Genomic DNA, 18,355 nt, shown 5'->3' on the forward strand with positions numbered 1-18,355 from the left:
CTAGTCCAGCTACCAGGAACCGAGCGAATTCAGAAGATTTTAAATGTGGATGGGTTTGTATTTACCTTGTATTTTATCTGTCTGTTTTTATTTTTTTGGTATAATTAGATATGGCTATTTTGGCTCCAGTTATGCATGGAGTAGTATCGGAATGGCTTTCCAGCTTTCAAGTTATCTATATACAGACAGTTCAAATGTGTATAAACATTTGACAAGGCTAAAGCCATAAAAAAGGAGAAAAGTAACTAAGAATATTGCAGTCATCAAGTAGTCATTTACATGTAGATGTGTGTTTAATTATTTATCATTATATTTTCATAATTTTGTTCCGCGCATGACTTGCTAAAAAGTGTGCAGGCATATATGTTTAATTAGTAGCAATCTATATACATTTCCAGATTTCAGTCTTTTACAAATGAATAGGAAGCCTTAAACAGGATTGCATTCTGTTCATAATTTTTTCTTTGTAGATACGAAAGGACAGTCAGGAATAGGAGATGTAAGGAAGCTTTGGTTCGGGATGTAGTCGCACTGCTTGTATCCAACAAACTGCACATATCTTTACCAGAAGCAAGACGAAGATGCTGTCAAACTGAACATTCATCGTTACACACGGCACTTAAAAAAAGTGAACAATTAAGAGCACACCGCTTAATCAGCAGTACCGAGTCGTAAATGGCATGCTGTGTGTGTAAATAATAGATGACTGATGAGTTGACAATGTGTGTTTTATATCATTGTTATCATTGTATCATGGCTATATGCCTTGTACATATAGCCTACACCTATAATGTATTTTCCATTCCACCTCCATACCATTCATTGCTTCACTTACACATGTATAGAATCTTAGAATGTACAAGAGAGTTAATACACTAATAAACTTGCCTAGGGTACTGCAGCATATGTAATGAAACACAACTTTTATCCGTACATCTCAGTAAAGCGTTCTTCAGTTTATAATAGTTTTTCTGTAAAGGTTTTTGCAAACCGGATGAATGCAATGCTGTAACCATTTTTAGGGAAAGGAAATTGTTGAATTAGAGTTTCTGTTGGCAAACTCTCCATGGGCGGTGGGTTATGGCACTGCGACAGGGCTCCTTAAAATACATATATTTAAACTAGAATGTGGTTGTTGACTTTTTTATTCAACTGTCCGGAATTGGTGGTCACTGGATTTCTCATATTGGATGATTCGAAAATTATATTATAAGGCTCTGTGAAAACTTTCTCATCTACGTATATGTAGAGAAAGGCAAACTCGGTTTGTCCTCGTTCGTGTTGGGCTTTTCCCATCTGCGGAGAAAAAGGATGGTAAATTAGTCACCGTCCTCCTTATGGATGTTGTACTTTACACTTGCAGAATGGTAAATTAGCCACCGTCTTCCTCATGGATGTTGTGCTCTACACCTGCAGAAAGGTAAATCAGTCACCGTCCTCCTCGTGGATGTTGTACTTTACACCTGCAGGAAGGTAAATTAGTCACCGTCCTCTTCGTTGATGTTGTACTTTACACCTGCAGAAAGGTAAATTAGTCACCGTCCTCCTCGTGGATGTTGTTCCTGATACCTGTAGGAAGGTAAATTAGCCACCGTCCTCCTCGTGGATGTTGTACTTTATACCTATAGGAAAGTAAACTAGCCAACGTCCTCCTCGTGGATGTTGTACTTTACACCTGGAGAAAGGTAAATTAGTCACCATCCTACTCGTGGATGTTGTACTTTACACCTGCAGAAAGGTAAATTAGTCACCGTCCTCTTCGTGGAAGTTGTACTTTCCACCTGCAGAAAGGTGAATTAGCCACCGTCCTCCTCATGGATGTTTTACTTCACACCTGCAGAAAGGTAAATTAGCCACCGTCCTCCTCGTGGATGTTGTACTTTACACCTGCAGGAAGGTAAATTACCCACCGTCCTCCTCATGGATGTTGTACTTCACACCTGCAGAAAGGTAAATTAGCCACCGTCCTCCTCATGGATGTTGTACTTTACACCTGCAGAAATGTAAATTAGCCACCGTCCTTCTCGTGGATGTTGTATTTCACACCTGCAGAAAGGTAAATTAGCCACCGTCCTCCTCATGGATGTTGTACTTCACACCTGCAGAATAGTAAATTAGCCACCGTCCTCCTCGTGGATGTTGTACTTCACACCTGCAGAAAGGTAAATTAGCCACCGTCTTCCTCATGGATGTTGTACTTTACACCTCCAGGAAGGTAAACTAGCCACCGTCCTCCTCGTGGATGTTAAACTTTATACCTATAGAAAGGTAAACTAGTCACTGTCCTCCTCGTGGATGTTGTACTTTATACCTATAGGAAAGCAAATTAGCCACCGTCCTCCTCATGGATTTTGTACTTTATACCTTCAGGAACATAAATTAGTCACCGTCCGCCTCGTGGATGTTGTACATGATGCCTATAGGAACTTAAACTAGTCACCGTCCTCCTCGTGGATGTTGTATCTTATACCTATAGGAAGGTAAGTTAGCCACCGTCCTCCTCGTGGATGTTGTACCTTATACCTACAGGGAGGTAAATCAGCCACCGTCCTCCTCGTGGATGTTGTACCTTATACCTAAGGGAAAGCAAATTAGCCACCGTCCTCCTCGTGGATGTTGTACCTTATACCTATATGGATGTAAATTAGCCACCGTCCTCCTCGTGGATGTTGTACCTTATACCTATGGGAAAGCAAATTAGCCACCGTCCTCCTCGTGGATGTTGTACCTTATACCTATGTGGATGTAAATTAGCCACCGTCCTCCTCGTGGATGTTGTACCCTATAGCTATAGGAAGGCAAAGTAGCCACCGTCCTCCTCGTGGATGTTGTACCTTATACCTATGTGGATGTAAATTAGCCACCGTCCTCCTCGTGGATGTTGTACTTTATAGCTATAGGAAGGCAAAGTAGCCACCGTCCTCCTCGAGGATGTTGTACTTTATACCTGCAGGAACCTAAATTAGTCACCGTCCGCTTCGTGGTTGTTGTACCTTATGCCTATAGGGACATAAATTAGTCACCGTCCTCCTCGTGGATGTTATACTATATACCTATAGGAAGGTAAATTAGCCACCGTCCTCCTCGTGGATGTTGTTCCTGATACCTGGAGAAATGTAAATTAGCCACCGTCCTCCTCGTGGATTTTGTACTTTATACCTGCAGGAAGGTATATTAGCTACCGTCCTCCTCGTGGATGTTGTACTTTATACATATAGGGATGTAAATTAGCCACCGTCCTCCTCGTGGATGTTGTACTTTATACCTATAGGAAAGTAAACTAGCCACCGTCCTCCTCGTGGATGTTGTTCCTGATACCTGTAGGAAGGTAAATTAGCCACCGTCCTCCTCGTGGATGTTGTACTTTATACCTATAGGAAAGTAAACTAGCCACCGTCCTCCTCATGGATGTTGTACTTTACACCTGGAGAAAGGTAAATTAGCCACCGTCCTCCTCGTGGATGTTGTACTTTACACCTGCAGAAAGGTAAATTAGCCACCGTCCTCCTCATGGATGTTTTACTTCACACATTTAGAAAGGTAAATTAGCCACCGTCCTCCTCGTGGATGTTGTACCTTATACCTATGTGGATGTAAATTAGCCACTGTCCTCCTCGTGGATGTTGTACTTTATAGCTATAGGAAGGCAAAGTAGCCACCGTCCTCATCTTGGATGTTGTACTTTATACCTGCAGGAACCTAAATTAGTCACCGTCCGCTTCGTGGTTGTTGTACTTTATACATATAGGGATGTAAATTAGCCACCGTCCTCCTTGTGGATGTTATACTATATACCTATAGGAAGGTAAATTAGCCACCGTCCTCCTCGTGGATGTTGTTCCTGATACCTGGAGAAATGTAAATTAGCCAGCGTCCTCCTCGTGGATTTTGTACTTTATATCTGCAGGAAGGTATATTAGCCACCGTACTCCTCGTGGATGTTGTACTTTATACATATAGGGATGTAAATTAGCCACCGTCCTCCTTGTGGATGTTGTACTTTATACCTATAGGCAGGTAAATTAGCCACCGTCCTCCTCGTGGATGTTGTTCCTGATACCTGTAGGAAGGTAAATTAGCCACAGTCGTCCTCGTGGATGTTGTTCCTGATACCTGTAGGAAGGTAAATTAGCCACCGTCCTCCTCGTGGATGTTGTACTTTATACCTATAGGAAAGTAAACTAGCCACCGTCCTCCTCGTGGATGTTGTACTTTATACCTGCAGGAAGGTAAATTACCCACCGTCCTCCTCGTGGATGTTGTTCCTGATACCTGTAGGAAGGTAAATTAGCCACCGTCCTCCTCGTGGATGTTGTACTTTATACCTATAGGAAAGTAAAACTAGCCAACGTCCTCCTCATGGATGTTGTACTTTACACCTGGAGAAAGGTAAATTAGTCACCGTCCTCCTCGTGGATGTTGTACTTTACACCTGGAGAAAGGTAAATTAGTCACCGTCCTCCTCGTGGATGTTGTACTCTATACCTGCAGGAAGTTAAATTAGCAACCGTCCTCCTCATGGATGTTGTACTTTATACCTATAGGAAGGTAAACTAGTCATCGTCCTCCTCATGGATGTTGCACTGTATAGTTATAAATCGATAAATCAGCCACTGTCCTCCTCGTGGATGTTGTACTTTATAACTATATGAAGGTAAACTAGCCACCGTCCTCCTCGTGGATGTTGTACCTTATACCTATGGGAAAGCAAATTAGCCACCGTCCTCCTCGTGGATGTTGTACCTCATGCCTACAGGGAGGTAAGTTAGCCACCGTCCTCCTCATGGATGTTGAACTTTATACCTATAGAAAGGTAAACTAGTCACCGTCCTCCTCGTGGATGTTGAACTTTATACCTATAGGAAGGTAAACTAGTCATCGTCCTCCTCATGGATGTTGAACTTTATACCTATAGGAAGGTAAACTAGTCACCGTCCTCCTCATGGATGTTGAACTTTATACCTATAGGAAGGTAAACTGGCCACCGTCCTCCTCGTGGATGTTGAACTTTATACATGTAGGAAGGTAAACTAGCCACTGTCCTTCTCGTAGATGTTGTATTTTATGCCTGTGGGAAGGTAAATTTTCCACCGTCCTCCTCATGGATGTTTTACTTTATACCTATAGGAAGGTAAATCAGCCACCGTCCTCCTCGTGGATGCTGTACTTTATACCTATAAGAAGGTAAATTAGCCACCGTCCTCCTCATGGATGTTGTACTCTATACCTATAGGAAGGTAAACTGGTCACCGTCCTCCTCGTGGATGTTGAACTTTATACCTATAGGAAGGTAAACTAGTCATCGTCCTCCTCGTGGATGTGGTACCTGACACCTCCAGGAAGGTAAACAAGCCAACGTCCACCCCGTGGATGTTGTACTTTACACCTGCAGGAAGGTAATTTAGCCACCGTCCTCCTCGTGGATATTGTACCTGACACCTGCAGGAAGGTAAATTAGCCACCGTCCTCCTCATGGATGTTGTACCTAATACCTGCAGGAAGGTAAATTAGCCACCGTCCTCCTCGTGGATGTTGTACTTTATACCAGTAGGAAGGTAAACTAGTCACCGTCCTCCTCGTGGATGTTGAACTTTACACCTATAGGAAGGTAAACTAGTCATCGTCCTCCTCATGGATGTTGTACTCTATAGCTAAAGGAAGGTAAACTGGTCACCGTCCTCCTCATTGATGTTGTACTTTATAGCTATAGGAAGGTAAATTAGTCACCGTCCTCCTCGTGGATGTTGTACTTTATACCTATATGAAGGTAAATTAGCCACCGTCCTCCTCGTGGATGTTGTACTTTATAACTATATGAAGGTAAATTAGCCACCGTCTTCCTCGTGGATGTTGTACCTTAAATTATACCTATGGGAAAGCAAATTAGCCACCGTCCTCCTCGTGGATGTTGTACCTCATGCCTACATGGAGGTAAATTAGCCACTGTCCTCCTCATGGATGTTGTACTTTATACCAGTAGGAAGGTAAATTAGTCACCGTCCTTCTCGTGGATGTTGTACCTGACACCTCCAGAAAGGTAAACTAGCCAACGTTCTCCTCGTGGATGTTGTACTTTACACCTGAAGAAAGGTAAATTAGCCACCGTCCTCCTCGTGGATATTGTACCTAATACCTGCAGGAAGGTAAATTGGCCACCGTCCTCCTCATGGATGTTGTACTTTATACCTATATGAAGGTAAATTAGGCACATTTTATATAGATGCCGGGAGAAAACCACCTTCTTGCCAAGTACCTGTATATTGTATAGTCCTACAGGCCTATGAACCCAATATCGGGACAACGGGCCTGGAGAGGCCGTGGGCTGTTGGGTTATTATGATATAGAATACCTTATCCTATTCATCATCTGTCTTCGATAGTTCGATAATTTATACCGATTATTTATAAGATACCTTGTCTTATTCATCATCTGTTGTCTATAGTTCGATTATTTGGAGAAGCCCTGTAGTAAATAAAATTTAAGTTAATAGTATGAGATATACAGTGATATAATCCGTAATCGTCTTTTCAGTGAACACAAATGTTTGACTATATCCCACTACTTTACATTTCGCGCCATATGTGTGGTCATGCGCACTACACCGTCCTCCTGATGGATGTCCGTTCTCCTGGTGGATGTATTTCCGTTCCCCTCGTGGATGTAGGCTGACGAGTACTGTTGGAACAGCGTCGCCCCCAAGCCTGATGCTACGTACGCGCACAACATTCGATCAGAGATAGATCAGAGCGAGTCGAGAAGAAACACCTGGTAAGTGGTGAAATTTGCGGTATGGAGTGGATGTCGGGACAGAAATATTACTCACAATTTACACCGCTTGCACACTGCTATCTAAACAGATGCCTTGCTGCCTTCATAGGCTCGTATGCTAAGCGCACGCTGTCATCATGGTAGGCCTACAACCTAGATTATAGTCTCTCACAATCCCGCCTGATTCGCGTTGTCGGGCAGGGACGGTCTGGTGGCGGAACTAACAAAGTTTCTAGAACAACAGCAACACAGGCCTACGGAAGACGCGAATGAACCCCGATTGATTTCCTCCATATTATTTGAACTCAGAACTATTTCTCTATTTAGCCAGTTTTCTTCTCAAGCAATTGTTTACATGTCGAGGATAACGGATTTATGAAGAAAATTTCGTTTCGTCAGTTACACGTAATACCACAAGCTCTACAAATCGAAAAGATAGTCGGCCGATATTACAGCAAAGAAAATGCAATTAGAATATCTTTCCTAGTGTTTGTTTATTCATTTATTTGATTGGTGCTTTACACCGCACTCAAATATATTTCACATACACGACGACGGCCAGCATTACATATATGGTGGGAGGAAACCAGGCAAAGCCCGGATGATATTCACGACCATCCGCAGGTTGCTGGGATACCTCCGTACATTCCCACGTACGGCCAGAGAGGAAGCCAGTATGAGCTGGACTTGAACTCACAGGGAGTGGGAGTCTGATGGGTCATTGCGTTATATGTGATAACCCCCCTACGGCCACGGAGGCTCCTTTGTCCTAATGTATAATGCCATCTCCATTAACTCGTTTTCTAGACGAAGATGTCATTGTCTCGGGTCAAGCCATAAATATTAAAAAAAAAAAAACAAAACATGGAAATTTATTTATTTATTTATTTGATTGGTGTTATACGCCGTGCTCAAGAATATTTCACTTATACGACCACGGCCAGCATTATGGTGGGAGGAAACCGTGCTCAGTCCGGGGGAAACCCACGACCATCCGCATGTTAATGGCAGACCTTCCCACTTACGGCCGGAGGGGAAACCAACATGAGCAACATGGAAATTTATTCAATATGTAAATTTTAAAGAAAACTGACATCTATTATGGAAAAAGGAAGAGTTTTGAAGCCCCGTCTCTTACAATGATATATTTGGTATTTATTCAAGTTTTGGTATAGTAAATAGAATACATTTTACATCTACAGGCCATTTTAAGAGATTATGTTACAGTGTAGTGAGTGCTTGGGGTTTAACGTCGTACTTAACAATTTTTCAGTCATATGAGGACGAAGGAAGGATGCATGTGATGTGCCTCCTTGTTACCATACAGCTATACGACAATCTGATATATCTGATGTCGTAATATATATATATATATATATATATATATATATATATATATATATATTTACTGATTTTTTTTCAGGACGTAAATTGACTTAAAACGTACAAGGTGGATAATGGCTCAAAAGACATGGACAAACCGCGAGACTGAAACTGAGGCTTTTGAGGATGATTTATGGGTGAGGCCCCGTGAACCGTGGGGGGACTGGAGGCGAGATACTGGGTCACTTCAGGTTGATGAATCACGTGATTCAGTGGGGCATTACGGAGACGAGGATCAACTGCTGAATTCCATACCAGTTTCTCCGGAATTCGACGCCTTTTTGATGGAGCTTCAGAACAAGCACATGGACGGCCACACAGAGAACTTTAACAGGAAGATACTAAATGACGTTCCCACCATGATTGTCTCCACCTTTAAGCGTTTAGAGACAATATACCCGGATACTTTCCTGGGTGCCGTCGTCCACACGGTGGGCAGCGTTGGGGAGCAGACCAAGGTCGGATTGTATGAGGAATTCGACTTTATGGTTGAGTTACATGCCCTTGAGCAGGTGCTTCTCCGCCTTGCGCGCCCTTTAAAAAGTAAATCCGAACTAAACACGGTGTATTTAAGCGAGGGTTTCCATTTAGTTCTAGACGACGATCCGAACAGCGAAGAAGTCATCGAGATACCTTTCAAATCCACGTCAATAGACGGTGTCATCGCGAAGGAGCTGTTGGCGTCGCTTTTGCCAGGCTGGAAGGTCACATCGCACATGCGACGCAGTCATGGTCAGAAATCCTTCGTCTTGCAGCAGAGTCTTCGCCATTATCCTGCAAACGGCGACCCGCTTGAAGTCTTCTGCGACATTTCTTTCTGCGTCCCGTTCCAGTGGGCTGAAGACAAACGCCACATATACCGGCGAAGTGGAACGCGTGAGGACATGATGTCGCGAGACCAAAATTTCCATTTAGTTATCAACTGGGACTTTTGTCCCGTGACACACGTATTTCACCAAAATGACAAGCTCGCCAAGAATGACATGCCTGAGAATGTGAAGTGCGTTTACCGACTGGCAAAGATCCTAACACTAGATCTTCTGCCCCCGATTTACGACATGAAAAGAGACAAATTCGGCGGCCCCTTGCAATCCTATTGGCTGAAACAGATCATTACGTACATGGTTGACGAGCTTCCAAATCCTTCGTTCTGGCAGGAGGAATACCTGGATCTGAGAGTAATTCAGCTGATGAGGAAATTACGTAACTGCGTGAAGGACATGACACTGTCAGACTATTTCTGGCCGGACTTAAATCACTTAGACGACAGCCCAAAAAGCAAGCGTGCTGAGCGCGAAACGGCGCACGACTACGTCCCAGCTCTAGTTGCGCTCCTCAACCGGGCCGCAGGAGGAGAAAACTCCGCTCTGGCGTCCTTGAAAACGCTGTCCGAAATGACTGCTGAGTTCCGCAGTACCGTCATCACCGATGCCAAAATGATCCGGTTCGATACAATGATCAGACAGTACGACAAGGTGCTGAAATCTAGACCTTGGGAAGAGGTACCCTTCATGGTTAATCTCTATAGTTCGTCGAACATTTTGACCAACATAAAAGAGTTCGTCGTCCTCCATTTGAAAGACGTGGTAGAAGTGAGCGGAGAGGAAGGCAACGTCAAAATCAGGTACAAAAGTGAAGAACTGTCCCTTGAAGATTATTTCGCCAAGTACATCAGTGATTCTACCATGCATGCCAGGTGAGTATGGATCAATTAGCAGATTACGTTAAAACGACAAGACCTACGTGGCCGAGGTGGTTAGCGCGCCAGCGCGGCGCAATGACCCAGAAGCCTCTCACCAATGCAGTTGCTGTGAGTTCAAGTCCAGCTCATGCTGGTTTCCTCTCCTGTGCGAAAGCCTGTCGGTAATCTGTGGACTTGTGATTTCCCTCTGGCACTTGGTTGTCGTCCTCCACGATGCTGGCCCCCGTCATAAAAGTGAAATATTCTCCAGTACGGCGTAAAATACCAATCTGATCGAGCATCAGCTATTTTTGTACTGTTTGTGAAAGAGAAGTGTACTTGAGTGTCACATGATCCTTTGCGAGAGGGTTTCTTATTGCAATAATGCCGCTTTATTAGAGTAAGAGAAACGTTTCTTTCTCCACAGGTTTTTCTTCGGTTTTTTCACGACCGATTGGAATGATGCTTACGACAAAATGATGGCAGAGCGCTGTCCCGATCTTGCCAAACAACTGGGAACATCGCAGCCCCAAGCTGTGTAAATTGTTACACTTTTCTGTATAATCTCTTACGTATATTTTAGTCTGCCGGCCAGTACGACTCTCGTAAAACTTATCCGTATGAAACACCAATCAAAATAAATAAGTAAATATGAATTATATATCACCTACAACTGCTTTTACTATAACCTGATATGCATCTAAAATAAGTAAATGCAAAAAATCATCTGGGGTAATTTATTCATTTTCCTTATGTACGAAATACATACAATAAACGTTTCGTCACAAACGCTAATTATTGCAGATCTATCGTTTTTCTTTCATATTTATCGCTCAATACCTGTGAAAACTCAGGTATTATATTATACTTATTACATATCACATGTACATTGCGATAACAACATATTTATTTGATTTGATCGGTGTTATACACGGTACTCAAGAATTGTAGAAAGAAAAGTGTTGTGTCAGAAGTGGGATACGAACCCACACTTACATCCGTGGACTCGAAAATAACACATTTTAAACTTTTTCACTGACTTCTACAACGGCGATCCGAGTGCCAATACGAGTTTTACCTTTTTGGTTAAAATACGACTCTATCGTCTCGCAATCAGGTCACAGCCTGAAACAAGGGTTTTCACCTAAATCGTCTGATCACGTTTGCTCTGCATAAAAATATTTGCACTGATTATGACTGATCTCTCGTGTTATTTCAACATAATATATATAATTTACAAAACTTTACTGAGGCCCTTTCTAAAAGTCCGATCGATCATCTCGTGGAGAGCATGGTTGAGGTGAAGATCTGCTGCAAGATCTGAGGGATATTCTTTGTGTCCATACAAACGAAACCTCGGCCAAGCGGCAACTGCTTGGTTAATCTGAAACCAAGACAGTTAATACACTATTCTAAATTTGTTTTCTTATGTATTTCATTGGCTCTAAATGCTGGACTCAGGTTTATGGGTTATGGAAACCAGAGTAAACCACCGACCTGCGACAGGTCCCTGACAAGCCTCCTGAGGCAAAGCAGCGAGAACTGGACTCGAGCACGCCACCTCATTGGTCAAGGTCCTAAGCAGCTCAGTAGCAGTGAGTGGGGTGTGGCTCAAGAATTGTGACATTTCTGTCCGTTATTGAGACTGGACCAACATTTCTGAAAGTCCAAAGGCAATAATTTCAACCATGAGACCACAACCCTTCCTCAATCCCCTTCACTGAAGAATACATCAGATATTTATTTATTTATTTACCAATTTGGGGTTTTACTCTATACTCAAGAACATGTATTCCTTTCGTATTCCTTAGTGTTTTAGTAATATCAGTTCTAATTATAAAACGAGACTCGTTCGCGTAAATTATCCTTGAGAAATAAATAAACACTTGAATGCTAACAGAATTGCGTAAGCTATTACCCGTGCGTCCTTTACAAACCTGGAAGCTTGGTCCCCAAGGGACCCTATGAAGATGGCGTAAGAATTCACTTTGTCGTCGGCGGTAAGCAGGTCGCCGAATCGTCGCGGACTGATCCCATATCTGTCAAAGTTAGCGTCGCTTAGAACAATGACAAAATGTTCGTCTGCTTCTTCCTTTCCCAGATCCGTTACAGCGTGTTTGGTGGCCTCTACTGTGTTGTCTCCGCTGAGGCAGAACTGCGAGTGGGCGTGCATCACCTAGAAAGGGTCAATAAAACAGAACAGGAGTTAAAATAGAAAAGAAATGTTTTCTCATCTCGACAAAAGCACTTTGTACACGATTGTTTTTTTTTTCACGAGTTTTCCTCTCCAGCCGTAAGTGGAAAGGTCCTCCAGCAACCTGCGGATGGTCGTGGGTTTCCCCGGGGTCTGTCAGGTTTCCTCTCACCATAATGCTGGCCGTCGCCGTATAAGTGACTTATTCTTAAGTATGACGTAAAATACCAAAGGAATAAATAAATAAATTTCACGAGTTCTCTGATGTAACCCCTTCCATGGGCAGGTAAGAAGCGAGCTGAATGTGGAAGGAGTTACTTTCAAAGGCTTATGAACTGTAAAACAATCATGTGAAACGTGACTTGTGTGAAACCTATCCATACCTTTCCACTTACTATGACATTAGGGTGATCACAAAGAAAGTCAGTCAACTGCCTTGGTAAGCTTATCTATCGCCATACTCCAGAATTTCTAACTTAACCTAGATGGTTGGGTGGAGGAAACCGTAGTTGACGTTCCAATATGCAAATCATATTGTTGAAAGATAAATGTCCTTTAACGAACGCTAGTGTCGTGGACCGCTTATATTGTGTCTCAGAAGGCCGCTTCTGAGTGGCAGCTATCTTGCTACATGCGCATTGACCTGCACCAGAGCGTTTTGACAATCTGACACCAAGGGATGCACATTCTGCTCTTCACGCGTGAATACTACACCGAACCGTTAGCGGTAGATCGATCTCACGCTGGGCAAGTGCTCTTTTGGTGGACATCTTCATGCACACGTATTTGGTGGTAGGCGCATTCAAGGCCCTAAGCTATACAGGTAGATTTAGGCTGCAAAATCGCTACAAAACTGTAGAGCAGGAAAAATATTCGCTGGCTGGAAAACATGTAGAGCGTTCTATACTTGGCTATGCTACTTAGTTTTACGTATCAACGAACAGATCAAATGTGAAATTGTATTCGAATAGTGAAATATGAAGATTCTTATGTCAACCTATCATGAAGACAGCGTATAAAGTGACATGAAATTGCCATATTAGATTCAGTCTCGCCGAATGAAGTCAATAGGATCGATCCTGAACAAGAATGCCTTCTCTTATGAGAGATCCTCGAATTTGCTGTTCATAGAATGGTTGAAAAATGGAAGAAAACGGTCAGGTAAAGCAACTAGAACCCATGAATACATAAGCTGTCTGAATCATTCTGAACAAATTCTTATCTTATGATTTCGTCGGTTAAGCGCGACCATTTGTCAACTATCACACTGTCGTCGCGGTTCTAGTTTTCATCTCCATACTGTAGTCTTTTGTATTAACTACTGACCTTCAGGATGTCCATTCTCTCTTTGTTATTTTTCGGCACCTTGTCCTGATGAACAAATTCTACCTTGTAGTCCTCACCCGAATGGCCGTACACGTCGTACTGAAATAACAAGGAACGGTCGTTAAACAACCAGGAACGCTAGGGAAATAACAAATTCTACTTTGTAGTCCTCACCCAAATGGCCGTACACGTCGTACTGAAATGACAAGGAACGGTCGTTAAACAACCAGGAACGCTAGGGAAATAACAAATTCTACTTTGTAGTCCTCACCCGAATGGCCATACACGTCGTACTGAAATAACAAGGAACGGTCGTTAAACAACCAGGAACGCTAGGGAAATAACAAATTCTACTTTGTAGTCCTCACCCAAATGGCCGTACACGTCGTACTGAAATGACAAGGAACGGTCGTTAAACAACCAGGAACGCTAGGGAAATAACAAATTCTACCTTGTAGTCCTCACCCGAATGGCCATACACGTCGTACTGAAATAACAAGGAACGGTCGTTAAACAACCAGGAACGCTAGGGAAATAACAAATTCTACTTTGTAGTCCTCACCCAAATGGCCGCACACGTCGTACTGAAATAACAAGGAACGGTCGTTAAACAACCAGGAACGCTGGGGAAATAACAAGAAACAATCCTCAAAGCACTGTTATAGAGTAATACAGAAAGGTCGTGAAAAAAACAAAAAACAGAAGCTATCGTGAAACAACCATGAATGGTCGCGAAAAAAGCAAGTTAGTGTCGTAACAACATAAAAAAGGACGGTCGTGAAATATCCACGAACAGGCATGAGCAATATAAGCAGGAATGGTTGTGATTATATTCAACTGTCATGACACAGGAAGAAACGGTCATGAAATATTCTGGAACGGTCGTGAAATAAGAAAGAAAGATTGTAAAATGACAAGAAACAAACCTATTTATTTGATTATTTGATGGTTGTTTAACGCCATATTTAAGATATTTCACTTACACGACGACGGCCAGTATGATCGTGGGAGGAAAAGGGACAGAGCCTGGAGGTCACCCGGCCATCCGTAGGTTGCTGCATGACCTTCCAATGTACGACTGGAGAGAAAACCAGCACGAGCTGGAGCTTGAGCTGGAGCACGAGCTGGAGCACGAGCTGGAGCTGGAGCACGAGCTCAAGCCACAGCGACCAAATTGGTGAGAGGCTCCTTGGTCATTGCGACGCGCTGTCGTGCTTAACACCTCGGCCACGGAGGCCCCCAGACTGAGATATCAAAATGTTGGCAAAATAAAAACCCAGAAAATAGCGACAGGAAACATGACACGAATCATGAAGTTGTCAAACCATGAAATCCACCCCAACATAATCTATCATGGGCCATTTAGATGAAGATAAAAGCCTGACGTCAGAAAAACGTATCACAACTTTACGCACATTTACCAAATAACAGAAAGCCAGATTACATTTACAGTCTTTCTTGACAAAAACAAATGGAAGTAAATTAATTCAAACCTTGAATTTCTCCTCGTATCCCTCGAAGGCCTCCATCACCATCAATATGGCTTCTAGTTGTCGCTCCATGCGGCCGTCGTGACCATTAAACCTGTACATGCTACCTGAGACATCAACCACCAGACGCAGACGCTTTGGTTTCTCCTGAGGTGAACCCATCTGAAGGTCAAGGTCATGTAAAGGTCAGATCAAGGTAAAAAAAGGGACAACTTGAGATATGACACACAATCGGATGAGTTCAATAAAAACTGGTCAGTGCTTCTACGAGGTAACTATGCATTTTTGTAGAAATGAATTGAGTACATACTGGTATTTTAAAAATAAATCTGATGCTAGTTTTAAAGGAGAGGAAAATGTAAATATCAAACAAATACCATTGAAAAGAGTATGCATTTCCTCGCAGGTGCATGCCATAAAAAATTCTAACATGTACCTCAAGTTGATAAATTATAAATAAAGTCAGCACCAACATCCGCTGTGGGTGACTCCATTTTGCCTGAGAACTAGTCCTGAAGTCTTCTGTGTTAGAAGGAAAATTGCCGTCGGAAACCGCCGAAGTGCGGTTCGTATATTTCCGGTAGAACTCAGTACAGTTCGTTTTCCGCTTAACGATCGGGAAACCGGAATGTTGGACGTAGGTTCCGAGTTTACACGAACAAGCCGGCAGTTTTAACGGCTCTCATTGGCTGAGAGGCAATACACCCCCAGCATAAATTACAGGGTGTTAAAGATGGAGGACGCAATGCACTCAGCGATTTATGCCAGCTTTGCCGTTTTCAGGCTTTACGTGTATGGTGAGGAAAAATCGCAAAATTATGCAGCAGGCACCACCTGATAGAAAAAAATGTGCTCTTTTCAGCATAAAGTGTCATTTTTTAAGTTTTCTTCTCCTTTAAAGATGAAGAGAAACACTTTCGGAATTTGAATTGTACAAACTGTACCGGCAGTGTTCTTTCCACACCATGAGTTGGATTGGGTTTTGGACAAATCATTCGTATAATGAGAGCTATTTTGTCCTTGGTTTGCTGAGAACTACAGAAACACATATATTGTTCATATATGAACAATACATTTGCTCAAAAGGTTGAAAACAATAGACCAAAGAGTCTAAAACGGCACATTCAGCAAATCAGGCTGTTTGAATGTCCATTAGGGTCCTCGCTGGCAATTAGACTTGTCCAACTGGACTGTACTTTGGACTTCAGCCAATTTGTATCCAACTTACTCTGGTTTGACTGCTGTATACTTTATATACTTTCTTAGTTCCTCGCTTTGTGTTAAACGACGTTTAAAGAATTGGCCTTGCGATTATTCACCTGGAATGTCCATCTTCACAATAATGACTGACGACTAGTATACGAATGTCTGCTTCGACGCATAGATTAGTATCTTTCACGTACCAAAAAAAAAACAGGGGAAATATTCTAGAAATTTTTACAATATGTTTATGAACACAACTTAAGTAATTCCCCTCCACAGACGATAACGCTCTATACCTTTCCCCTCCACAGATGATAACGTTCCCCTCCACAGATGATAACGTTCTATAACGTTCCCCTCCACAGATGATAACGCTCTATAACTTTCCCCTCCACAGATGATAACGTTCCCCTCCACAGATGATAACATTCTATAACGTTCCCCTCCACAGATGATAACGCTCTATAACTTTCCCCTCCACAGATGATAACGTTCCCCTCCACAGACGATAACGTTCCCCTCCACAGATGATATCTAAATAAATGATTATTACACAGTGCAGAGACAGGGAATATTCCACTCAGGTTAATATCTCACCTCGGGATCCTGCTCTCCCCGACGACGATAAATGGACCGTTCCCCAGTGATCCCTTCAATTAATTTAGCCTCGTCCAAGTCTCCGTAAGTTTGGTTCTTCAGCCACTGGCGTTCTTTTCCTTTAGCCTTAAAACAAAAGGCGAACCAGAATGGTAAGCAGACATGTTTTCTGGGAAACGACGTGACAATGTATAATTAGCACTTACGCAGTTTGTATTGCAATCCTGCCCCTTAGCAAGTTGAGTTCAAGAACGGTATAACCAAAAACAAATTTACCTGTATTTTGGTTGTGAATCAAGACACCCAACAAACTCCAAGAATACATCTTTACGGCATTTTAACAGGTTTGGAAATGTTGTTCTTATTGAAAAATAAAAAAAATTACAAGTTTTGTCGTTTCTGTATGCTATGGTTACAGAAACGTTTTGCTGACAAAAGTCCCATGTTAACAAATCCGGTCTCTTATGATTTCGTCTACTGAAAATATGGATACATGTACTTGTACGTTTTATAATAAGACTTCCAATTTCTTTCTAAAAATGTTGAGTTTTTACAAGAAATCGGAATGACTGAGACAAAATAACTTCTCACGGATCGGCCAATAACCTCCATAAAACAAAAGATCTGAATGGCTTTGAGCTGACCTGCAAACTGTCCAGTATCACGCGTAATGATTGGACCTGCTTCCTCACGCTCCTGGAGAACTTTTCGTAAGTATCGGCGTCGTACTCGCTCATCTGAATTTCCCGTAATCTATTGAAGAACACGTGTTAGTAATGGTGACAACGGCTACAATGTCACGGTGAGATGAGCTACATATCATGTATCATACCAACATCACCAAATAGCGTGTAATACACTCAATATCGCTAGGCGATAAAGAACATAAAAGCGTTACAAGTAGTTGCAAACATATAACTCTCTTTCCAGTTCACGTCTACCTTTATTTATTTTATTTATTTACATATCTGATTTGTATCTGACGCCGCACTCAAGAATATTTCACTTATGCCATGGCCGTAAGCATTATGGTTGGAGGAAACCGGGACGTCTAACTTTAACACACATGTGGCCTAAGTTTGGTAAAACTGGCAACAAACGTTCAAGAAAAAGAGTGTTCACATGGACAGGGATGAAATGTCTCCTACATGTCGATTGCGGATAGAATCTGAGAAAGTTACAATAAAAGTGGTCACTCAGGGTTAAAGCCGCTTGCCCTCACCTCTGCTTGAATGCCTTCTGGGCCATTTGCCTAGCAGCCTCACGTACCTGCACGCACAAATAAAAAAACCCCAAGGGAAACCATAAACACAGAGCAACACTAAATGTAAAATTCATGGATTCATTTCATTTATTTCCCCAGTGTATTTTAATGCTATGAAAATAGGGAATGTATAAGTACAGGTGGGGACAGTATATCCAGTTACTGCATAAGGTAAAAACAGGAGTCGAAATTTATATTTTGTGTTATCCAAGAAAAACAGGCACACTGCTGGTCGAATGTCCTATAATATTATACAATTTACCCATGCTGTATATTCATGTCGTAAGTTCCTTTACCCCGTAGTTTTATTCGCAAAGATCACGAGACACAGATAAAGGAAGACATACAGTGAGCTATGGTACATACCTGTAAACGTAGGTGCAATTAGTACCAAAGTGGCTGATAATTTGAGTACAGTACAAAGAAATCAAATGCAGTTCATTTTATTC

At 42.3% G+C, this 18,355-nt stretch overlaps 2 protein-coding genes across 2 annotated transcripts in view; one reads left to right on the forward strand and one right to left on the reverse strand.

Annotated features, from left to right (window-relative positions):
- The first annotated feature begins 6,674 nt into the window (after positions 1–6,674).
- LOC135479058 (uncharacterized) lies at positions 6,675–10,384 on the forward strand. The gene is made up of 3 exons (XM_064758774.1): positions 6,675–6,768; positions 8,192–9,847; positions 10,260–10,384. The coding sequence occupies exons 2-3, from the start codon at positions 8,226–8,228 to the stop codon at positions 10,372–10,374; spliced, it is 1,737 nt and encodes a 578-aa protein (XP_064614844.1). The 5' UTR covers positions 6,675–6,768; positions 8,192–8,225; the 3' UTR covers positions 10,375–10,384.
- A 3-nt stretch (positions 10,385–10,387) lies between these two features.
- The window catches only part of LOC135479059 (von Willebrand factor A domain-containing protein 8-like), a 61,413-nt gene continuing 53,445 nt past the window's right edge, over positions 10,388–18,355 (reverse strand). The window contains exons 40-46 of the mRNA XM_064758775.1: positions 17,865–17,911; positions 17,287–17,395; positions 16,643–16,768; positions 14,846–15,004; positions 13,353–13,451; positions 11,770–12,008; positions 10,388–11,216 (exon numbers count right to left, since the gene is read on the reverse strand). Of these exons, the coding sequence (XP_064614845.1) occupies positions 11,108–11,216; positions 11,770–12,008; positions 13,353–13,451; positions 14,846–15,004; positions 16,643–16,768; positions 17,287–17,395; positions 17,865–17,911 (888 nt within the window). The 3' untranslated portion in view covers positions 10,388–11,107. The remainder of the gene's footprint in view (positions 11,217–11,769; positions 12,009–13,352; positions 13,452–14,845; positions 15,005–16,642; positions 16,769–17,286; positions 17,396–17,864; positions 17,912–18,355) is intronic.

The sequence above is a fragment of the Liolophura sinensis genome, chromosome 12 (genome assembly GCF_032854445.1).
Source record: "Liolophura sinensis isolate JHLJ2023 chromosome 12, CUHK_Ljap_v2, whole genome shotgun sequence".
NCBI classification, from domain to species: domain Eukaryota; kingdom Metazoa; phylum Mollusca; class Polyplacophora; order Chitonida; family Chitonidae; genus Liolophura; species Liolophura sinensis.